The 24,103-nt window shown below is 43.5% G+C and overlaps 1 protein-coding gene across 3 annotated transcripts in view; it reads left to right on the top strand.

The window, feature by feature from the left end:
- The window catches only part of wdr93 (WD repeat domain 93), a 59,059-nt gene that overhangs the window by 25,881 nt on the left and 9,075 nt on the right, over positions 1-24,103 (top strand). For all 3 annotated transcript variants that reach the window (XM_085968532.1, XM_085968530.1, XM_085968531.1), the window contains 7 exons: positions 1,707-1,810; positions 12,023-12,104; positions 16,131-16,311; positions 19,888-19,958; positions 22,155-22,244; positions 23,497-23,628; positions 23,809-24,007. In XM_085968532.1, coding sequence (XP_085824658.1) covers positions 1,707-1,810; positions 12,023-12,104; positions 16,131-16,311; positions 19,888-19,958; positions 22,155-22,244; positions 23,497-23,628; positions 23,809-24,007 — 859 coding nt within the window. The remainder of the gene's footprint in view (positions 1-1,706; positions 1,811-12,022; positions 12,105-16,130; positions 16,312-19,887; positions 19,959-22,154; positions 22,245-23,496; positions 23,629-23,808; positions 24,008-24,103) is intronic.

Raw genomic sequence — 24,103 nt, forward strand, 5'->3', positions numbered from 1 at the left:
GAAGGTGAAAACATTGGAGGGAAAGGTGGATGAAATGGAGAAGGCGCTAATCCACAGTGTCCCCGTAGAAGAGTTAACGGCCAGCCAACTCTTATACACGCTGAGGGACAAGACTCCAAAATGGGAACACGAGTTTCAGGTTTCAAAGGGAAAGAATTCGGAGCTTCCAAAAGTCACGGAGAGAGCTGAGGGGGCAACACAGCTTGCACATGGATGTCAAAAGTATGCTGAATTACGTCAAGGGGAACAGAAGAATGCGGAAACAGCTACTTCAGTAGAAGGATTAAATAGCCTGATAACGGAATCCCCGATGGAAGGGAAGGTATTGAACTCACAAATGAGGCCAGGCGTGAAGGAATGGCAGACATCCCAGGAAGAGCGGGATGAATATGAATGCTTGAAGAAGTCTTTTCAAGAAAGATGGTCAGAGAAGGAACCACCGTCGGCTAACGTCCAGTTGGATAAGAAGGAAGTAGAAGGGCCCCTCACTGGCCTAACTCAGGACGACCCCGAATACTATCATGACCTATTGAGTGACACTGAATATTACGAGGATCTGGTCTGCCCAGTTTGTGATGAAAACTCCCAAAGTACAGAAATCCGCATGAAGCACTTAAGGTCTAATGAACATAGAGAGTTGGTGGCGCTACAGATGGCCGCAGAGAAAGGAGCTCCGAGAGTTTCAAAAAGGCAGAAAAGAAAAAGAAGAAGCAGGAGATAATAACTGTCTAAAATACTATCATCTCAGGCGGGACACCATGAAAGGAGCTAAATTAGTTGAAAACCCGAAAATTATCAAGACAGCCAGTTGGTTGTAAAAGTCCGCACTGCTGGTTCAACAGGACGGAAGGTCAAGCTGTTACGTTAAGAAAAAGGCTATGGAGGAGTCCCGCTAGCCATGTGAACCGGCTACACCAAAGAGATGCTGTTCGGAATGAGTCAAGATCAGAGACTGAATCTATGAACTGTTTCCGCAGAGACTGAACCTGTGAACTGTTCCCACCGAAAGTATATCTGTAAACTGTTTTATATGACGTTGACTCCACCGGAATTATCTCTGTAAATTGTTTGTTCTCCACCGAGAGTATATCTGTAAATTGTTATGTGAAGTTGAAGATATGTATGTTTAACGGGGACCCTGTAAGTAATAAGCTAAAAAGGGAGGATTGTAGTGTATGTACCCGTCTACCTTTAAGGGAACGATTGAGTGTAACCGTTCACCTTTAAGAGAACTACTTTAGGTGTGGCACTATTTGATTGGCTTCTGTATACGGTAATACCGACAGTGACCACACCAGTATATAAGTGATGTTACAGGATAATTAGGGCAGATTCGCCCTGACCTCTGAATAGTAAAGACCTGTTTGTACTTCAAAAGTCTGTGTATTTATTTACTGCACAACCCACAGACTTTACAGTTTCTTCACCCAGAGAGTGGTGAACCTGTGGAATTCTCTACCAAAGAAGGCAGTGGAGGCCAATTCATTGAATGTATTCAAGAATGAGTTGGATATATTTCTTAAGGCTAAAGGGATCAAGGGATATGGAGAGAAAGCAGGGACAGGGTACTGAATTTGGATGATCAGCCATGATCTCATTGAATGGTGGAGCAGGCTCGAGGGGCCAAATGGACTACTCCTGCTCCTATCTTCTATGTTTCTGTTTCTGGTTTATTTCTCAGTTTAAATTTGTGTTTTCTCATTTAGGTAAAGGCGAGTCCTGGCTGGAAGTGTATCGACTGCTGAAGGACAATTGGGCACACGAGCTGGACCAGTTTGTAAAGCTAATGGCACTTCATGAGCAAACTGGAGTATGTGATAAAATAGCAAAGACATGCCATTGTTTGCTTTTTAGGCTGCTCACCAATGAAAACCTAATTTAGATGTAAAATAAATGCTGGAAATACATGGCATGTTGATCAGCATCTGAAAGGAGAAGAAAGGTTAACATTTCAAGTTCAAACTCTTCATCTGATGAACTCAATGTTAACCTATTTGTTCTCTTTTCAGACCTGCTGTGCAGTTCCAAGGTTTTGTGTTCTTTTCCCCATCTCTCCTGAAGGCACTGACTCTTGCTGGGGTGCAGTTCCATGGGAGCTAGTAATCTTCCAGTACCTCAATCAAGTGGGCATTCTTCATGGGTCATGCCCCAGTATAAAACCCAACATCGCATTTGCCATTTTCATGGCATTTTCTACCGGACGCGACTGCTGGCAATGAATCGGAAGCGGACTGCGCATGCGCGCTGCCGGTTCGTCACGGGAGCGGGTTCGTTAATTAATAAATAAATAAATGCCGGGAGGGAGCGGGCTGTGAGGGTGGTTCCAGAATAATGTGCAGTACGCCTCTGCACAGCTTCCGGCCATTGGCAGGAGTCACTCCATTTTCGGACTGCACACCCACTTTTAAAGATCTATGTACCTGCACTCTGAGGTCGCTCTGCTTCTCCACTGTGTTAAGAATCTTACCCGTTCGGGTATATTTACTTTCAGTGTCTCCATTGCTGCCCTAGTTGAGACCAGCCACCAGATTCCAGTCTGGAAACGTCTAGTCTATGTGACTTAGTTGAAGTGCCAGCTCAGTGGTAGCACTATCACCTTTGAGTCAGGAAAAAAGAAAGGCTATGCAGTGCCTTTCATGACTTCAGGACGTCCCAAAGTGCTTTACAGCCAATGAAGTACTTTTTGGGGTATAGTCACTGTTCTAATGTAGGAAACGCGGCAGCCAATTTGTGCACAGCAAGCTCCCACAAACAGCAATTTAATAATGACCATATAATCTGTTTTAGTGATGTTGGTTAAGGGATAAATACTAGCCAGGGCACCGGGTCCCCTACTCTTCTTCAAAATGGTGCCATGGGATCTTTTACATCCACCTGAGAGGACAGACGGGGCCTCGGTGTAACACCTCACCCAAAGGACAGCACCTCCGTTGTTACAATGCTCCCTCAGTACTGCGCTGAAATGTCAGCCTAGATTTTGTGCTCAAGACTCTGGAGTGGGACTTGAACCCACAACCTTCTGACTCAGGAGAGTGTACTCCTACTGAGCCACAGCTGATACCATTCAAGCCTCACTCCAGGAGTTGAACACATAAGCTGGAGTATTGTGTTCAATTCTGGGCACCACACCTTAGGAATGATGTCAAGGCCTTGGAGAGGGTGCAAAGGAGATTTACTAGAATGGTACCAGGGATGATGGACTTATGTGGATAGATTGGAAAAGCTGGGGTTGTTCTCCTTAGAGCAGAGAATGTTAAGAGGAGATTTGATAGGGGTGTTCAAAACCATGAGTGGTTTTGATAGAGTAAATAAGGAGAAACTGTTTCCAGTGGCAGAAGGGTCAGTAACCAGAGGACACAGATTTAAGGTGATTGGCAAGAGAACCAGAGGCAACATGAGGAAACTTTTTTTTTACATAGAGAGTTGTTGTGATGCGGAATGCACTGCCTGAAAGGGTGGAGGAAGCAGATTCAATGGTAATGGTATTCAAAAGAGAATGGGATAAATTTACAGGGCTGTGGGGAAAGATCAGGGGAGTGGGATTAATTGGATAGCTCTACCAAAGAGCACGTGGTGAACTTTGGCAGCAGTGGGGGTTTAAATGGGCACAGCTTGGAGGTACAAAAAAGCAGTCTTGGTGCCCGCGATTTCGCCTACCGAGGCGGGGCTGGGGTCGGTAGCGCGGTCCCAGCCCGCTGCCTGCTCCAGCCCGCTTTGCTGAAGTGATTTTACGATGATTGGGCTTGTTAAGCCCACCCAGCGAGGTTCCCAGCCAATTAAAAGGAAGCGCGTCTGATGACGTCATTTGATGATGCATTATCAGCCGGTTTCCTTAAAGGGGCGATGTCCAAATTTACTTTGACAGCTGTGCTGTCAGTGTTCTACAGCACTGAGGTGCTGCAAACACTGACAAGCACTGCACAAAGGTGCACGGCTGCACCCAGGCTCTCCCATGACTCCCTCCATATGCAGGGATGTCGTCAGGAGGACCAGGCTGCAGTGGCGCAAACCTTTCAATGATCTCAGTAGATCACGAAACGTTACTGCAAAGCCACACTCAACCTCATCCTCCTGTGCCACTCATCCCCATCACTCTGCCTTCCCTACGCTACTCCTGCACATCCTTACACCAATTTACCTTGCATCTCCACCCATCCCACTCTATCTACATTATCACTTCCCCATCCCACTCACCACCCCTCACACTCACTCTCACCCTAGTGTAAGCATACCAACTAACAACACACAAGGCTGTTTTTGCCAATGTTCATGTAAAGTTTCTGTTAATGTGTAGTCAAACATTGAAATCTTTATTTTCAACACTTTCTGTTCTTGGACAGATTTGTGTGCACCTTTGGAAGTGGCTTAGTGAGTTGCAGTGAATGGTGAGACATAAGGGTGTACCCTCCTGCAATGGTGATGTGTGTGAAAGGAATGGCTTGGGCATTGTAGGGATGCTTTTATGGTGTTGGTGTGGGGTGGTGCCAACCTGGCGCATCATGTAGCAGCCAAGGTGTGCAGTGTCAAGTGAAGTAAAGGTGGCCATGGTGAGGCCATCCCTGGCGTCCCGGGCAGCAGTGTGGTCGGGTGCTGATGCCCTGTGTCCTGTGCAGCATCAGTTGATTGCGGAGAAGGTTGGTGTTGATGTTGGTGCTGCTGGTGTGCTTGGTGCTGCTGGTGTTGGGGCTGATCATGGCGGGATTCTGAGGACCAAGGTGAGATTTTTTCAAGGGCACCGATGCTGCTGGAATAGATGGCAGGTGAGGTTGAGATGACAGAAGTGATCTGTCAATGGTGAGAGAGGTTGTTCCGATGAGGTGACACTAGATAGAGAGTTTGCTCAAAACACTTGCTAGCTGCATAAAGCTCAATCTGTCTTCCAAATGCAGTAAGCATCAGCTTCTAACCTTGGAAAGTGAACACCCATGCAATGGGATTTTTTATAGACCATTTGCAGCTGTCAAGTAAAGAAATCATCACAAGTTGACACAACACCCGACCTCCTTACCTGACGTGATCCCCAAGCAACGGGGAAGCTGTTGGCGAACTCTAAAAATCTAAAGGTGAGCTTAAAATAGTTTTTAAGTGCCTGTTAACAAGCTCTTAATAATCTAAATTGCCTCCCCTGCCACTTGGTGTTGGGTCTGTTCAGCGTTGACCGACCCAACACCTGGGAGACAAGCGTGGAGGCGGGTTGACAGCGGGGTCCCGACCCGCTGTCAATCATTTCAAATTTCACAGCTGCCCCGCCTCCGATCCCGTCCTCTAGGTGCCGGTAAAATTCCGGCCGGTGTACCAATGGATGTGGGGGGGGGGGGGGCGGAAAGCCAGTTCAGGGTTGACCAAGGCACCAAGATTACAAAGCACTGAGGAATTAGGCATTGGACCATGCCACCTATGCTTTTGGCTGCAGGTGTGTCTGTAGGGATAAGCGTAATGTAGGAAAATAGAATAATTTTATATTCCCTCAAAAAAATGTACTTATTTCAGCTTACAATTAATAATTTTGCAGAATGTGAATTAAATGCAGAAAATAAATCACAAATGTTGGAGATCGGAAATAAAACAATAGTGCTAGAAATACACAGCAGGTCAATCAACATTTCTGAACGAGAAGGACAAGTTAATGTTTCAGATGAGACCTTTCATTGGAACTGAATTCTGATAGTGGGAGAGTTATCAGTGTGATTTTAATGAGTTTGTGAAGTGCACAGTTAATTATCGTACAAGGCTGTGTGCATGTTAAGATTATGTGCACCTGATGTAAGGGTCTTACCAACACACAATCCTATTGTAGAACCGTATCTTTCTCATTGTTCTCGCTGTGACTCCCACTCTGCCAATTAATGTCAAACAATGGTGGCTGCCTATCAGCTAAAATCACTGTGACACCGGAATAATGACAGTTCATAGCCAAGCAATTATTCACAGCCATTTGTGCTGCAATTCTGAGAATTTCACAGTGAGGGGAAGGACAATTATTTTTGGTGATTATCAATTGCACATGTAATCTTATTAAACAGAACTTCCTAACAAACAGAACTTAGTGTCAAAGAACTTGAAATTACACCACGGTATACTAGTGTGCATATATTTAACACGTTTGTCTGAAAGCCTTCTCTCTGCTATTTTAACCTGTTAAATTGTTTAAAATGGATGGGCTGGTAATAAAGTTTCCCACATCGTAATTTCAAGGGTCAGAGAGCGTCAGGCCAAAAATGGGCTGTTGTAATAGATATAATTTGGCATCCTGGTTACTTTACAGGGTCACTCCATCAGAGCAAACAACTAAATTACAGTTCTGTTTGTGGCTCCAAAACATCTCCGGGGACACAGGTTTTCTGGGTGGCTCTGACCACTGGGCTTTGCTGACTCCAGTCGAAAGGCAAACATTCATTGCTGGTGACACTTAAGGGATGATTTTATTCCCCCTGCTGGTGGGATTAGTGGGGGTAGGGGCTTAATGATAGGGGGAAATTGCCCTGCGTCCCCGCCTCCACCCCCTCTTCGCCCCATCATTTTTACTTTCCTGACCAGGCACAGAAAGGCCGCCCTCCCCAGAAGAGTGGGGCATTAATTTAAATGTCAGTGTAATCAGCATGTCGCTTACAGATGCAACAAGTGAACAGTCTGTAACATTCCCTCAAAGCAATATTCTAGTGTAAGAAATTACAAATCGTTTACATTGAAAGCAGTTCCATAACAGAAATGGGCTTTAAGATGTTTGATCTTATTGGAGTTAGGATGGAGAAGGAGGTTAAACCTTTTTCATTACCAATGTGCTCCTATTTGTTGCTGTTAATGTTGCTGATTCCACTTGTTAGCCGGAGAGGGTGTTTTGTCAGCTCAACACACACTGCAGCTGTTAACTTGCTTTTGTGTATATATAAGTTAGGTTTTTACCAAACTAACAACTACTCCACATTGAAATACACTGTGTAAGCACCCCAGATTTGTTTATTTTGCACCTTCCAGTTTAAAGTGTGGAAAGTTTACAGTATTGTAGATTAGATCCACATAATCAGCCCTAAATGAAAATCTCTTTTATATTTAGTTCCCCGCTGTACCTCAGTTTATTCCTGATGTGGTAGGAAATGTTATTTCTTCCTACCTGAGACAGTCATCCATCTCTAATTGAAATTAAATATATTGGTTTTTAAATTGTTAGCTATTTGGAGGGTGGTGCTATGAAGCGATGCAGTAGAGCACTAATGTTACAGCTTGCAAGTCTCAGAGGATCTAGGATTAATTGTGTCAGCTCCCAACTCTGGATCTTGCAGGCAAATATTCCAGCGACAGTTTTCCATTGCTCCATCTGGAGAGTTGCAGTCAGGAAGTTTGCTTGCAAAAATCGGAAGCCGGAACCTGGCACAGATGATCGGGAATCCTCCCGGATAGTTCCGGAGATTTGTAAAGTATGCAACATGCTGTGCCACAGAGTGACGGGATGTGGGTTTGAGTTTGACACTGGCTCCTCACAACCTGCTTAGATCAAATCTCACAAATTGGGGGTGTGGAGGATATCGCACACCTCCTGCATGCCCTGCTTTGACCAAGACGTCCTGATATTAAACAGAACTGAAACAGTGTACAAAACTCCTAAGCCAACAAAAACCATCTGATTAGCTGGTTCTAGGAAAGCTGTACTTGTAGGAGTCTCTGCACTCCTAACAAAGAATCTATAACTTACTGGAAGTTAACAAACTGAATTTATTGTCTAAGAACTTTACAAAACAAGAAACTACAGGAGAAGCTCAAAACAGGTCTTTTCTCTTTCAATCCACACGAGGACTGGCTGGTCCCGCCCTCTACCTCTGACGTCATGACGACATCACGTTTCCTGCCAAAGGGGACGTCATGTGACCCACGTGATGACGTCATCGCGTCAGATCGCGATGTTGTCGACCTAGCTCTGTTTAACCAGAGCCAACTTGAAAGGTAATAACATTGGTTACAGACAATTAATGCTAGAGGTAATAACATTGGTTACAGACAATTATGTAAGTCACTTAGTGGTTTTGCCACATACTCCCAATTGAAGCACCAACAGTATTGCATTCTTTCAGCACTGTACTTGTGGAGATGTACGTCTTACACTTCTAGGGCTATTCCCCCAGGAATCTCGCTTGCTTTAAAAGATATATTTTACACAAGTTTCAAAAGATTCTAGCTTGACTCAATTTGTGTAGCACCTGATCATGCCTTTCAGAAACATTCCACACAATGGACAGGCACAGTAAGATCCCACTTTCAGTAATGGCCCATAAATCTCTTTGCTAATGTTGGTTGAGGGAGAAATGTTGGCCACAGCACTTGGCGAACTCCCAACTCTTTCCCCCTGCTCTTCAAATAGTGCCATGGGATCGTGAACATCCATCCAAACAGGCAGACTGAATTTTGGTTAAACATCTCATCCCAAGGGCAGCACATCCAACAACACAGCACTCCCTCAATACTACACAGGAACTTAGATCCTGAACACAAACACCTGATTACAGGTCTTGAACCGACAATCTTAAGGCCCTGAATCAAGATTGCTACCAACTGAGTCAAACTGACACGTAACATAAAGAAAAAAAGAGTTGCTTTCAGTGTTCCCCATCACTCTGCCTTCCCTACCCTACTCCTGCACATCCTTACACCAATTTACCTTGTACCTCCACCCATCCCTCTATATCTACATTATCACATCCCCATCTCACTAGCCACCCCTCACACTCACCCTCATCCTAGTGCAATCATACCAACTAACAACACACAAAGGTAGCCACTTGGGTGTTTTATACAATGTTCACGTAAAGTTTCTGGTAATGTGCTGTCAAACATTAAAACTTTTATTTTAAACACTTTGCGTTCTTGGACAGATTTGTGTGCACCTTTGGAAGTGGCTTAGTGAGTTGCAGTGAATGGTGAGACATAACGGTACCCCCCGCAATGGTCATGAGTGTGAAAGGAATGGCTTGGGCATTGTAGGGATGCTTTTTGGTGTTGGTATGGGGTGGTGTCAACCTGGCGCATCATGTGGCAGCCAGGGTGTACAGTGTCAAGTGAAGTAAATCAGGCCATGGTGAGGCCATCCCTGGCCTCCCAAGCAGCAATATGGTCAGGTGCTGATGCATCAGGTGATTGCGGAGAAGGTTGGTGGTGTTGTTGGTGCTGCTGGTGTGCCTCGTGCTGCTGGTGTTGGGGCTGATCGTGGTCGGATTCTGAGGACCAAGGTGAGACAGTATAGGGGTACGATAGCATAGTGGTTATGCTACTGGACTAGTAATCCAGAGGCCTGGGCTAATAATCTGGAGATGTGAGTTCAAATCCCACCACGGCAGCTGGGGGAATTTAAATTCCTTTAACTAAATAAATCTGGAATTAAAAAGCTAGTATCAGTAATGGTGACCATGAAACTACTGGGTTGTCAGAAAAACCCAACTGGTTCACTAATGTCCTTTAGGGAAGGAAATCTGCCTGGTCTGGCCTATGTGTGACTCTAGACCCACAGCAATGTGGTTGACTCTTGACTGCCCTCTGAAATGGCCTAACAAGCCACTCAGTTGTACCAAACTGTTACAACAAAGTCAGCACTTTGGGAGTATCTTCAACACACAGACTGCAGCAGTTCAAGAAGGCAGCTTGAAGGGATAATTACAGTACTAGCCCTTTTCTGGCTACCCCAGATCAGGCGTATTCCCCAGACGTTCACCTTCAACTAAAGTTAGAGATAGCCGAATTCTATAAGACGCTTAATTAGGTCTAAAGGTCCAGGCTATCTCTCTCTAAAGGAAAGGAATGACGTAAAGATGTTACCGTCCTCCAGATAGCACTTTTAATAAGTTTAACTAGACTGTAACCTTCCGGATATTATGCATCAGGTGATTGTGGAAAACCCCCCCAGAATTCTGTAACTCCTTACTGAAGAGTGTACAGAAATTGAGTTTGCGAGTTTGATACAGAAATACTACTTGAGACAATTCTAAAAATATATATATTTATTTAAGAGCCGACATACAGTTAAGAGCTATTGAGTCAATCGCAACTTTAACAGTTCAAAATACAAATAGCTTACATTTCTTTTTCTCAGAGATCCTTATTCTCAAATCTTAACTTCGTACATTTTTACATTTCTATTATTCTTAATCCAGAATATCCACCAAAATCAAATAAGAGTACCTTTTTGATCCCCGGGCCTCAAAGAGTTAAAAACTTACAGAGATGCCTCTGAAGAGTGAGAGAATCGCTTGCCCTTTCCAGCGACTTCTGACTTTCTATCTGAAAAGCTCTATTTTTATACCTTTTTTTAGTGGTTTATCCTTTGAAGTTTTCTGCTGATGTAAGCTAATTATCTCTAGTCATTCTTTGTTGAATTCTTTCTATACTTACTGCCAAATCAACTGTTAGCTTTTAGAATCCTGTCTGCTCTATAGGTGTTTCAAAACTTACCATAAAATGGTTATAACAGATTTATCTCTTTGATGTCATTCTTATCGAAGGTCTTCAATTCAATTTTTAAATATTGGCTTAACTGGTTATAATCAGACGTGTCTCCTAACTATTCCATTTTCAATACAAACACAATGTGATTGGTGTCATCTATTGAAGTCATATTTTCAAAGTGTTCTGTTGGTATCTTTTACAACATGTAAATCAAAACCCCTTCAACCAGGGTGTTTCATGCATTTCTTAGCTACTTCAATTGGTTGCATATATAATCGTGTTTCCTGTTTCATTTGATGTTACTTTTACAAAGGCATGTGGTTTTTTAATATTCTGTGTTCCTGTTCGAAGTGTCAGTTTTTAACACTTTACTTGGGCATTGCTATTGTGTTGGTTCCAATGTTCAGACATAGAGGAACTTCCAGCCTGCTGTTTCAACAGGGCTATTATCTCAGTATTAACAATCAATTCCCATTTCAAAAGCTTGTGTGGTGTTTACAACTTTTGTGTTAACATTTCATCTTATCTCAGAAGCCTGTGTTCTGTTTGCAACCTGTGTTGTCGAGGCTTTCCAAACTTTTAAACCCAGTATGTCGTGTATTAATAATATCCAAAATCTGTTCATAGGGTGGTGTATCGCTCTGAAATATGGCTATTTCCTTTACAAGCTCACCATCACCTTCTCAAGGGCAATTAGGGATGGGCAAGAAATGCCGGCCTTGCCTGCAATGCCCACGTCCCGTGAACTAATAAAAAAAAAAGGGCACCATGTTAATAGAAATAGAGATAACAGAAGCATTCTGCCAATGGTGAGATAGGTCTTCCAATGAGGTGAGAGTGGATGGAAAGTGGAAAGCCTGCAGAATCTGTGCTGGATGGAAATGGACTGAGAAACAGCTTGTGGCTGAGGAAAGTGATGATCTGTCAGTTGGGAGCTTTTACTGTACATTTGAAGCTGTCAAGTAATCAGCTGGAGCAATGGCCATTCAACTCCCGTCTCAGGTTCACAGACGTGGTCCCTGAGCAGCGTGGACCCCGTGGGCGAGCAGTTAAAGTTAAAAGATAAGGTTAAAAGCATTATTAAGGGTCTGTCAACAACCCAATAATTGGTTTAATTGGGTCGCCCGCCTCGGGTTGGATTGGAAATCACACATGCGCCATTGGAAAAGGCGTGTTGCGGTGGCTTGACAGCGGGGTCCTGCCCTGTTGTCAAAAAATCAAATTTCCTGCCCCTCCACTGACGCCCTGGAAAATTCTGGCCCAAGTCTCTAGATTGCCAATGGCTTCTTTCCTTATTATCTTAACAGCCTCTCCAAGTTGTCTCATAGCCAGAAAAGCAGCAGAAAATAACTGGATATCCTTTTCTTTTTGTATATTTCTTTTAATACTGTTCGGTTGTGATTTGCTGGTATTTTATACAAGCTGTAACCTCTGGAAATATAATGGGCACTCTTAAAATAGGGGCACTTATATATAAATAGATAGATTAATGTAATCTGCTTGATCTGATTAATCTATCAAGAATTACTTTGTCCATTATTATAACAGAGAATGTTTTTAAAATAAAGTTATGATGTGTATATTTCTATTTTAGCACATTAATCCACCAAATTTACAAGATATTAAACTGACACCTCCGGTTCTAGTATTGAAATTAAGACCCAAGCAGATCACAGGTACGTACCAGAATTATTTCCATGAGCCTGTACTTACAGCTATTTCCCATAAGAGTTTATCATCAAAATGCCTTTATTGTTAGGAATACTTAAATGGGGATTTATATTGAGTTACTGCTTATGTAAGACGGCGCACTGCTGTCAAAAAAAAGCTTGCCTGATGGTGCCGTCGGTAAAAGCCACGTGCAATTTAGCCAGAAGAACCGAGTTTTGGTTGTGCTGAGTTAGCTGGTCTCAGCAAGGGTTGTACTGTGGGCTAGGGTGTGGGAATATCTGCCAGAGTTCGCACTCCTGCTGAACAATGCATACATGTAAATGTAAGGCAAGGACAGGTTGTAACATCCTCCACTATAAAATAGCTTGCTTATGAAAAATTATGAAAAGTTGGGTGAGGTAGCGGCAGGGTGCTAGTGCCTGTGAAACCATATCTCAGCAAGAGCCACCACCTTCAGCAAGCATGAAAATTGACAAAAGATAATTCTTGTAAGGGATTATATTGTGCATGTATGACTGTACTGTTGAATGCATATAAAACATGCACAAAATATAGACTCTGATCATTTTACCATTACGTTGAATATCCCACTCCGTCGACAGCAAAGAGCATTAACTTTCACTGAGCAAATTCTGCACTTTTTGACTAGGCCATTAGATGGTGCAAACAGAAAGCTATGTCACTGTGTTTGGGGATTACTGTGTGAATCAATAGTCCTTGCAGTAAATTAGAATCGATATTTCTAAAATAATTCTGTTAAAGTTTAACTCTTTTCGCTTTCCAACATTAATTTATTGCAAAAACCAACAATACAAGAGATCCTTAAAATATCAACCCCCCCCCCCCCCACTTTTGATGTAATTTCAAGAAGTGTAATTGAGACGTGAATGAATTTATGATTGTTAAATCCATGCCATATTACGAGAACGGAAGTTTCCTCCCCCAGCTAGATGTAAAGGGGGAAAAATTGAGTTGCGCTCCCTTTGGGGCGCTAACTTCGTCAGGGCGCTACTTTTAGCGCCCTGAAAAAATTACCGCCCCCGCGGCTGAAGTTCATCGGTAGAGTTCGAAGAGGGAAGCGGGGCGCCACTGGGAGGCGCAAAGCAACCAAATTTTTCCCCCGAAGCTTCTGTTACAATGTCTTTATGGGATGCAATCCACAAATGGAGACCTGTGACCCCAACTTGTCCTGGTCTCCCATGTAAACTTGGTGCTAAAATCTGACTCAGTGACAGCTCTCAAGACTCATGACAATGTGGGTGTTAGATGCCATTGAGTCTGCGGAGTACCCTGTAAGTCATGTTGCTGTGCCCTTGTAGTGAAGTTTTACTCTTCATCTAACCAATGCTATACCTAAAGTAAAATACCGTAGATGATGGAAATCTGAAATATAAACAAAAAAATGCTGGAAACACTGAGCTGGTCAGGCAGTATCTGTTGAGAGAGGTAGGTAGGGTTAACGTTTTAGGTCGATAATCTTTCCTCAGAACGGGGAAATGTGACCAATGAACATCTTATAAGGAGGAACAAATCCCGTGAAAAGGGCAGGAAGAAAATAAATAGCCTGTGATTAGGTGGAGGACAGAAGATGATTAATTTCTCTCATTATTGCCTCCTTTTGTCACACCATTATCACTTCTGTCATTTAGAGAATTAAAAAGATGTATCTGAGACTCCGAGCATGTGTAAATAGTTACAGCAGAACAGCAGAGGGAGAGGGAAGCATGGGAAATCGAGAAACAGCATCTCATACTTTACAGTCCTCTGGCCTTAACATTGACTTTAACAACATTTAGATTTAGATGAGGAAAGACGGGAGGAGGCTCGTGTGGAGCATAAACGTCGGCATGGACTGGTTGGGCCGAATGGCCTGTTTCTGTGCCGTATATCCGATGTAATCCTATGTAAAATATAACCACAGCTCCCAGTTTCTTTCAAACAGCAGGTGCTGGTAATGCAGGATGGGTGCACCATGTATCCGGGAATGGGGGGAGGTTGTGGGCTGGTGCCTGGGATTGGGATCCCCTATTGGTACATGGTCGGTGGGGTGGTCTGCAGCCCTGGTGCCACTATACTCCCAGGCCACTGGAGCCTTCTCTGCTTTTCCAGATTTTCTATGCTTCCCTCCCCCTCCACCATTTGCCGTAGCCATCCTCTCCGTTTTGGAAGCATTTTAATTTCTCTCTTTATTGCCTAATTTTGTCACACCATTATAATTTCTGTCATGTAATCATCTTCTGTCCTCTACTTAATCACAGACTATTTTTTTACCCTCTCCGCCCCCCTATTTTCGTGACCCTGTTGCTCCTTATAAATCTGTAACATCTCTCGTTTCTGGTAAATGGTCAACAACCTGAAACGTTAACCCTACCTTCCCCTCTCAACGGATGCTGTGTTTCCAGTATTTTCTGTTTATATTCCATGCTACACCTTACCTGGGAATGCTTAGTATTATTGATTGACACAGAGGGCTGGATTTTCATTCAGAAGTCGGGAAGGAGGCGGGACTACAAATTTCGGGGTTGTAGTCCCGCCTCCATCGAGATGCGGCCAATCCACGCGATTTTAACTTGATTGACCTTGTTGAGCCCGTCCAGCAGGCTCAGCAGGCCAATTAAGGGCCACCCGGCAACAGGTGACGCCACAGACTGAAATTTCATCTTTCAAGAGATTTTGACAGATGAAATATCAGCGTTTCACAGCTGTTTGAAGCTGTCAAACACTGACAGTCTGACTTCTAACATGAGTCCTTCTACACAGACTCAGTTAGAAATCTCACCGGCACAGAAAGCTGCAGGCTGTCACTTTTGACAGATCACAGCCATTCTGCTTTCTGTGCCGGCTGAATGATGGACTCCCGAAACCTAGAGGAAGGAAGGCTGTAAAGGTAAGTACAGGTAATTTAAACTTCTTTACACACTTTAGACACACCAAACACACTTACCTTTGCACTCATGCACCCATCACCCACCTGAACACCGACATCTCGACCCCTCCAAGTCCTTCAACCCGACAGCCCGACTCCTCTAACTTGGCGTGGTTTGGAGCCGTCGGGAATCCCACATGACAACCTTCAAAATAGGGATTAGGCTAAAAACTGCCTGTTAACTAGCTGTTAACAGGCAGTTAATTGGCACTAATCCCTTCCCGCCTCAGGTCGGTGGGTCCCAGTGTGGGGCGGGTACCCGCCTCCTTTGAAACTTACATGGAGGCGGGTTGGTGTCGGGACCCCCGAATTCGGGAATTTAATCCCCCGCACGCCTCCAATCCCGACTCTACGGCACACTGAAAATCGACCCCAGAAAGTCAAAACTGTGCCATCCATGAGCACTGACTTTTTAAAAAACTTGATGAATTTAACACTTGCATTATTGTTTTTTTTTTGTCACAATTTTTCAGCCAGAGAGCTGTCTTACCTTATTTAGCATTGAGCACTGATGTTTCATTATGAATATACAGTGTACTGAAATTAAGCTTTCAAGGGCAGGAGATCATTTTGGTTCCTCCTCTCCTGAAGATGGACAGTCTTGCTGAGATGGTTCTACAGACACAGGCTGAGCCTCCAATGTCTCACATGTGGCCATTGTTCATGATTGGTCCTAGATAGTGAGTGTTGCCAGGCAATTCAATCATAAGGAGTACGAGAGATAGTAGGGAAGGTGACACAAGATGCGGTTGAAGATGTAGATTTTGAGGAGGTTTTTGAAGGTGGGGAAAGATGTAGCAAGACAGAAACATTGCGAAGGGAATTTCAGAGCAGGAGCATTAAGGCTCGAGACTGTGCTGCAGATGGTAGAGTAGAGGGATGGGAGGACTTGCAGTAGACCAGCATCAGAAGAGTAGAGTGTACAAGCTGGGCTATAGAGCTTGCAAAAATTGCAGAGGTAAGGTTAGACAATTAGTGATGTATATAATGTTCTTCCCTGAGGATGTGACCAATTAAATGCACCTCTATCCTCTTGCATCTCACTTGATTAAAATACTTGTAAATCTACATTGACTTGACATAATTTATTTTGCTTTTAATACAGATTGCCTTTGGAAAAATCCATTTGACGCCCTTGAGAAGCTTGATGATGCCAACGTTATTGGTACAGGCCAAAATCATGTTATTACTGCTCAGCAATGGAATGAAGAAAAGAAAATATTTGAAGAAATGTACAAGACTTATCTTTCCAAAGACACCACAGAAGAGAGTGAAGAAAAGCAAAGGTTTATATTATCATTAATATTTTCACTTCAACGTGTTCACATCAAAGTAACAGAATTGAGCACTGTAAGGCCAGATTTGGTACAGGATAAAAGTGATTGTGAGTCTCTGACATTGTTTCAAGAATTAACCTGTATGCATCACATAGCTCTGCGAATCAACCTGCACACCTCGCGGGGCTCTACGAATTGGCTTGTATACCTGACATGACTCTAAGAATCGGTCTGTATACCTGACTTTGCTAAATGCAAATCTTTTCTCCCTGGGCAAGATTGTTTTTATCCAACAATCAGATTTGTTTCCAGACAAAAGACTAGGCAAAACTCTGACGCATATTGCGAATTCTTTAAGGTGCTCCGCTGATAATTTACCAATGCAGTAACTGCAACAAAAAGCAGCATCAGCAGCCTCAAGGTTATCAGCAGCTGGAAGGGCTCTCAGAGTCTTGTCACATCTCTGGAGCGCCTTTTAGCAAAAGGAGCAAGATTATTAGGCACTGAGGGCATAAGCTTCATAAGAAGGTGGTGCAGAGGCTGCATTGATTTTTGATACTCTCACTGGGCTGCACCGCAGTGCTCTTCTAGATTTGTCCAGGCATCGAAAATGGGACTTGAGAATTCCTATAGTCTGCCCTATGACACTTCTTGCAGTTGCATTTGCCCTCCTCTGTCTGTTGAAGCCTTACTGGAGTCATCAGCCATGACTGCAGGGGTTCGCCCTGATAACCAGCGAGCCATCTGGTTACATGGCTTTGAGTCATGAAGGCTGGCATGGTGGATTGTCGCATGATGAAAGTATGATGGCAGCTTCCTGGGTATCTGGCATTGATGTGCAGGATAAGATCATTGGCATCATACACCAGTTGGACATTAATAGAATGAAAATCATTCCTAATCATTACATTGAGGGAGCTGTTAAATGGGGCTTTGAGTCCCACATGCTTTGGGTTAATGGCTCCTTGCCTCAGTGGGGATCCTGCCAGTCTGTAGAACTGCATAACTCTTTTTCTGATTCCATTGGAAATGATGGGCCAGATTTTGCTGTCAAAATAACGGTGAGGCTAATGGCGCTTGCCATTATTTATGCATAAATGGTACAGCAACATCAGGCAAGGAGCAGATGTGCGGTTAAATGCTAATATCCTAAAGTTGCTGTCCACAGAAACGGCATTTTGCTGTTTGCCTCACCGTTGAAATGCATTAAATGTCATGAAGTTGCTGTGTTTACGTGGTAGATACAAACTAAACTCGCCACAGAAAATTAAGTCTTGTCATTTCAATTGTAAGTACCCTTTTAACAACATGATAATTGTTAATTACTGCCAATCAACTTCTCTGACACTAAAAATTAACTATTACAAGTATGGAGTCTCATTCCTTCAGGTGGGACTGGAGTGCATTATCACCCCCGGGAATAGAATTTTAATTAAATTTGTTACGGTTCCTTTTAATTTGTTTTAAGTTACAGTCCTTATTGGTTTTGCCCCTTTAAAAAGGGGGCACATGCTGAACTTTAAATTGGCAATTGCCAACAAGAAGAGCCATTCCTTCAGGTATTAATTGTTGTTGGAGATTTTTAAAATGTCAAATTTAAAATAAGAAAAATGTTTTTTACTTTTCCTTTCTGCCTCTTTTTTTCTCTCTCTCTCTCTTAATCGAATCTTTCTTTCCCTCTGTTATTTCTCTTTCTGTAGCTGATTTGACATTGAATTCACCCTCTCTAATTTACACTTCTTTCTCAGTTCTTCCGCTGTTTATTTCTCAATCTTTCAATCTGATTGGTTAAGGAGATACCTTGTTGGTTGCCCTCTTCACTCAGGTCCCAGTAGCCCCGTATCCCTCGCTGCACCATTATCAGCTCGCACTTTCAGCAACTTAGTGGGCAAAAATGATTTGAGCTGAAGGGTGCAGGGGCAAATCTAACTAATGGCAGACGTGAGGTAAATCAGGCCCCCAGTCAGCATTCCCTCAAAGAGTGGGTGCGCAGCTCTCTGCCGGTCCCGCGCAGCCCGCAATCGGTTTTCTCAATGTTAAACTTCACGCATGAGCAAAACTGTGAATGGGGCCGCGCACCCAAAAAAATTACAGGGAACCGCTTTTTGAGAATGTAATGCAGTTGCAGATCTTTTGCTGCGGATTTGAGCAAGTAGTCTCTAAGAACTCATTTTACTCAGTTTACCGCACTAAATCCACCCCAAAACAGGCAGTAGTTCGAAGGGAAATTCTAGCCTCTATTTTTAATATTTATTATGGAAACTTGTGTCACTTGGTTACTGCGTAGCTGATAGCAGCCAGTCCAGATGGAATAGATAGATTTTTCTGAAGCAGGACTCCCTCCATCCGTGGCTCCTAACAAGTAATTAGTAGAGTTTCCTTCTTGCGCTACAGCTATATGGCCAGTGGTTAACAAAGGACTTTGTAGGAGTTCGGTTTCATGTAAAACTTTGCATTGTACACATTGGGGTCGATTTTCCCGAAGCTGTCGGGAAGAAGGCGGGACTACAACTTTCGGTTTTTAGTCCCGCCTACGTCGACGTCCGGCCAATCCGTGCGATTTTCCCTTGATTGACCTTGTTGAGCCCGGCCAGCAGGCTCAGCAGGCCAATTAATGGCCACCCGGCAACGGGTGACATCACAGACTGCAATTTCATCTGTCAAGAGTTCTTGACCAGATGAAATATCAGTGTCTCACAGCTGTTTGAAGCTGTGAAACACTGACAGTCTGAGTTCTGACATGAGTCCTTCTGCACAGACTCAGTTAGAACTCACACCGGCACTCAAAGCTGAAGGCTGTCACTTTTCACAGATCGCAGCCGTTCAGCTTTAACTGCCGGCTGAGTGATGGGCTCCTGACGGCTACAGGAAGAAAGGCTGTTAAGGTAAGTACAGGTAAGTAAAAGTTCTTTACACACTTTAGACACACCAAACACACTTACCTTTGCACTCATGCACCCATCACTCACCTGAGCGCTGACATCGTGACCCCTCCAACTCCTTCAACCCGACGGCCCGCCTGCTCTAACCTGGCGTGGTTTGGAGCCGTCGGGAAACCCACACGAAACCCCTCAAAATAGGGATTAGGCTAAAAACTGCCTGTTAACTACCTGTTAACAGGCAGTTAATCGCCACTAATCCCTTCCCGCCTGATTTCGGCGGGTCCCAGTGCGGGGCGGGTTCCTGCTGCCTCTGAAAGTTGCGTGGAGCGGGGTTTTGGGCGGGATGGTGTCGGGACCCCCGAAATCGGGATTTCCCCCCCTCCCCCACACACCTGAAACCCCGCCTCCTGACGGCTCCACGAAAATCGACCCCTCTGTGATTATGCAATTTTACGTATAAACTTTGCATCATGCTCACTGATCCAAGTAATAATGTAATACTATAGAGAATGACTAGAATAGGAAGTGTGTGCTAAGCTGAACCTTTAATACATTATATAGATAGATGGATAGATTTAATGAACACATTTTTGGTCATTTAGGCAATTATTGCCTTTTGTACCAAAATATATACACATTTTTGCATTAATCATTTTATTATAAAAGAAACTACATAAAAATAAACTTTTTTCAATTGTTTCAGTCAAGCAACATTTCATTTTTTTACGCTCGGACGAATTCTTACTGCGGGTATGGAAAATAAAACTCAAGTTGGTAAGATACTCTTTTTGTTCCTTGATTTAAAAAAAACTTGTATTTTATTTCTGTTTAAATATTTATCTTTTACCAAAGCGTAAGATTCCCTTTTATGTGTCTCCCTTTTCTGTAATCACCCTTGACATCCAGAGTCCATCCAAGTGTAGCTGATAGCAAGGCTGGATGACTTTTCCCACACCTTCAGCAATGTTGCTTTCAACCATCCACAGGGAGGTGTGTGACCATAGGCTGGAACAGTTTTTCTTCAAATCTGACAGTAAAAAAGTGCCTGAACTCCACCCGGCCCCTTCCCATAGCGATACACCCGAGGTTGGAAACTCAGTGACCCATCCTTCACCTTGCATGCTCCTCTAGAAATGCACTTAAGATTGCATCAGCCTGGTGTCTACCTAGCGCCTCCCAGTGACAATGCACCTGAGATTGGGAGCTCTATGGCCTGGAGATTCAACCTGTATTCCACCACATGCTGGTCCTCACTATTATTTTATATCAAAATGCAACTTTTTGACATTTTAAGTAACATACAGAGGAGAAAAGGCTTTTTGTAGGATTCTTTGGGCAGGATTTTCATTGGGCCGTGGAGTCAAGATTGGAGGCGTGTGGGGGGTTAAAATCCTGAAATCGGGGGTCCCGACCCCATCCCGCCCCCAGCCCGCCTCCATGCCAGTTTCAAAGGAGGCGGGTACCCGCCCCGCACTGGGACCCGCCTCCCCGAGGCGGGAAGGGGATTAGTGCCAATTAACTGCCTGTTAACCGGTAGTTAACAGGCAGTTTTTAGCCTAATCCCTATTTTTAATGTTGACGTGTGGGATTCCCGACGGCCCCAAACCACACCAAGCTAGAGGAGGTGGACCGTCGGGATGAAGGGCTTGGAGGGGTCGAGATGTCTGGTGTTCAGGTGAGTGATGGGTGCATGAGTGCAAAGGTAAGTGTGTTTGGTGTGTGTAAAGTGTTTAAATAAGTTTTACTTACATGTACTTACCTTTACAACCTTCCTTCCTTCAGGTCTGGGGAGTCCCTCATCTCACCGGCACAGAAAGCAGAATGGCTGCGAGCTGTCAAAAATTGCAGCATTCAGCTTTCTGTTCCGGGGAGATCTCTAACTCATCCTGACAGGAAGGAATTAACCTGGAGTGCAGATTGTCAGTGTTTGACAGCTTCAAACAGCTGTGAAACGCTGATATTTCATCTGTCAAAAGGTCTTGTTGCCGGGTGGCCCTTAATTGGCCTGCTGAGCCCACTGGGCGGGCTCAACAAGGTCAATCAAGTCTAAATCGCATGGGTTGGCTAGAACGCGATGGAGGTGGGACTACAACCCCGAAAGTTGTAGTCCCGCCTCCTACCCGACTCCTCAATGAAAATCCAGCCCTTTATGTCTGAATAGATTTAGATGAGGAAAGACGGGAGGAGGCTCGAGTGGAGCATAAACGCCGGCATGGACTGGTTGGGCTGAATGGCCTGTTTCTGTGCCGTATATCCTATGAATGTTGTGCTCATCAAGGTGAGATATATTGTTACTGGGTATAAAACACCATTTCAAGCCCCTAGTGTCAGCACCAAGCACTCTCAGGGGTCAGGAAATGCAGAGTAAAGCTCTCTCTACAATTCCCAATAATGCACCCAGCCTGGTTGATCCATCTGACTGCATTTGTGAACCCAGGTCCCAAGAATTAATGGTCAGTGTCTACCCACTGTGACACCCAGCCCCCCCCTTACTGAAAATGCATGATGCAATGAAGTAAATTGCATCAAAACATACCATTGCATATGTCATCTCAGCAAAAATGGTGCATTACTCGTCAGGCTGACCTCCAAAAAAGAAAGTTTGCTGAACGTTTTTCCAAGAAGCAACTGTCCCTTTAAGGACTGCAAAGGTGGTTTTTGAGGTGAATGGGCAAGTTCTGTAGTGAAGGAGAGCACCATGCGGGGCAAAAGGGAATTAAATTAGAAAGTAATGTTTAGGTGATACTGAGCTTTGGTTTTAAAAGCCGCCAGATAGGACAAAGGGAAAACTGGAAAGAGCAAGAGGAGTTTTTTTTTTTTAAGGAATATTTAGTCAGAAGTATACAGTTATTTTAAGTTTGTATAATGAGCTTGGGAATGCAAGGAAATTGATGTCTATATTACAGAAACTGTGCAAGTAGGACATGTTGCTGTGGACTTGATGAATTAATCTTCTGATTCTCCTTCTAGGTCTTCCCAATGCCTTATGCTTGTGGTGGAGTGGCAGCCATGTTCTACTCCAATATGTACTGAAAATACCAATAGGGAAAGAAAAGATAGGTATAAGTACCATTCTGTACAATATCACTGGGCTCTGAAGGAGTGAATTAACCCTTGATAGGATTCCCAGATAAAACGGATCCCTGTGTGCATAGAAAAACTTCACTTGAAATGTGCAATGGGCAGAGTGTCTGGGTGGGGCTCAGACCAATGCAATCAACCAATATTAGCACAATTACCTGTGCTACTTCTCAGTCTGTGATTGATTGAATCAAATGCTGCTAAAATGATAGAATCAGTCAAGCTTGCATATTGGGAGCTTCTAAGCTGGTTTAAAGGTGTAGCATCATTATCAAAATGAGCCTTAAGCTTCTTTCTCCTCTCCATAAGGTTATCTCCTCAGACTATACATCTCTCCAAAAGTTACATCGCAAGGGTCAGGTGATACGTTTACACCTTGTTCAAAGTTCCAAGCAGAACTTCTATGTTTTATAAAGGAATTCTGGCTCCATTTTGTGACTGTGAACATCAGAAATGCTGAACATTCAGAATAAAAGAAAAGGCTTGTATTTATATAGCCCCTATTATGCTTTAAGAGCTTCACATACAATAAATTACTTTGAAATATAGTCAATAGTGCTGTGAGGGCAGATGCAGCAGCTATCTTTGGTTGACAGCAAAATCCCGCCAATAGCAATGAAATGAATAGCCGGTTAATCTGCCTTTGGTGTTTGCTGAGGGAGAACTGTTGTCCAGGACAACCAGAGAACTCTCTAGTCTTCTTTGAAATGGTGCCATGGATCTTTAATATCCACCCGAATGGCAGATTGGTTCTTGATTTAGCATCTCATCCAAAGCGCAGCATCTCTGATGATGCAGCACTCCCCCAGTACTGCACTGAAACATCAACCGAGATTCTATGCTGAAGTCCTAGATTGTGGCTTGAACCCACCAACTGAGCCAACATAATAGATGCACTGTTACAATCAAGGCCCATCTCCCATTCTGATTCTTGGTTTTGTAAGACTATTTGCCTTCTTTGATTCTTCTAGAAAATACAAGCCATTAAAACCCTACTCACAGCTTCTTGATTTATTTTGTTTTCTGTCCTGCCTCTTTCAACCTTGCAGGTGTCCTGTTATATGGGCCTTCGCTTTTCCTTTCGATTTCTCTGTGAAAAATATATAACCGTCTTCACAGCATTTCATAGTAAATGTGACTTCTGAGGCTTTTTTTTAAGATCTTGTTTTAAAATGTAAAAACTGGATTATGGGGATAATTAAGATATTTCTCTTGTTCTTTTGCTCTACAGAACTGGAACCAAAAGCTGATATTGTCTGGCCCAATGCTTCTCCAATCACCTGTTCTGCTGTGAAAGTTTGTGCATCCCTCCTGGCGATTGCCTTTGCAGATGGGACAATGACAATCTGGGACTTGTACTTAGGTAGGTATTTGCCTCTTTATTTGGGCATTTGAGTGGTTAATGTTCATGAATTTGCAGCTACCATTAGCTGTTTGCTAATTTTAGTTTTTAAGTGGGTTGAGGTTGTCTAATTATTGGCTCTCTAAATTCAGTAAAGTAGTTTTGAATCGTTAAGACCCAAACCCATGTTTTTTTTTTCAGGCATCCCAATATTAGTCTTACCAGTTTCAATGGACAGTACCATCAGGAGTCTGCACTTTCTGGAGTCTAGCTTTTGTGTTCCCTTTGGATCATCTGATGAATATACAAAAGCCCAGGTGTTGGTAACCTGCAAAAATGGTGCAATTTACCTGGTGACAGCCACTGAACACACAGGTAGCATTTCCACATTGAGAGAGAGGTGAGTTGGAGTGTGAAGCTAGCAGTGGTTAAAGCACCATTGCAGAAAAACCTATTTTAATACGATGAAGATGATGTCGCTTTCCATTGACTTGTT

This window comes from Somniosus microcephalus, chromosome 27 (assembly GCF_052327205.1).
Source record: "Somniosus microcephalus isolate GS21.2 chromosome 27, FLI_Smic_1.0, whole genome shotgun sequence".
Lineage (NCBI taxonomy): Eukaryota > Metazoa > Chordata > Chondrichthyes > Squaliformes > Somniosidae > Somniosus > Somniosus microcephalus.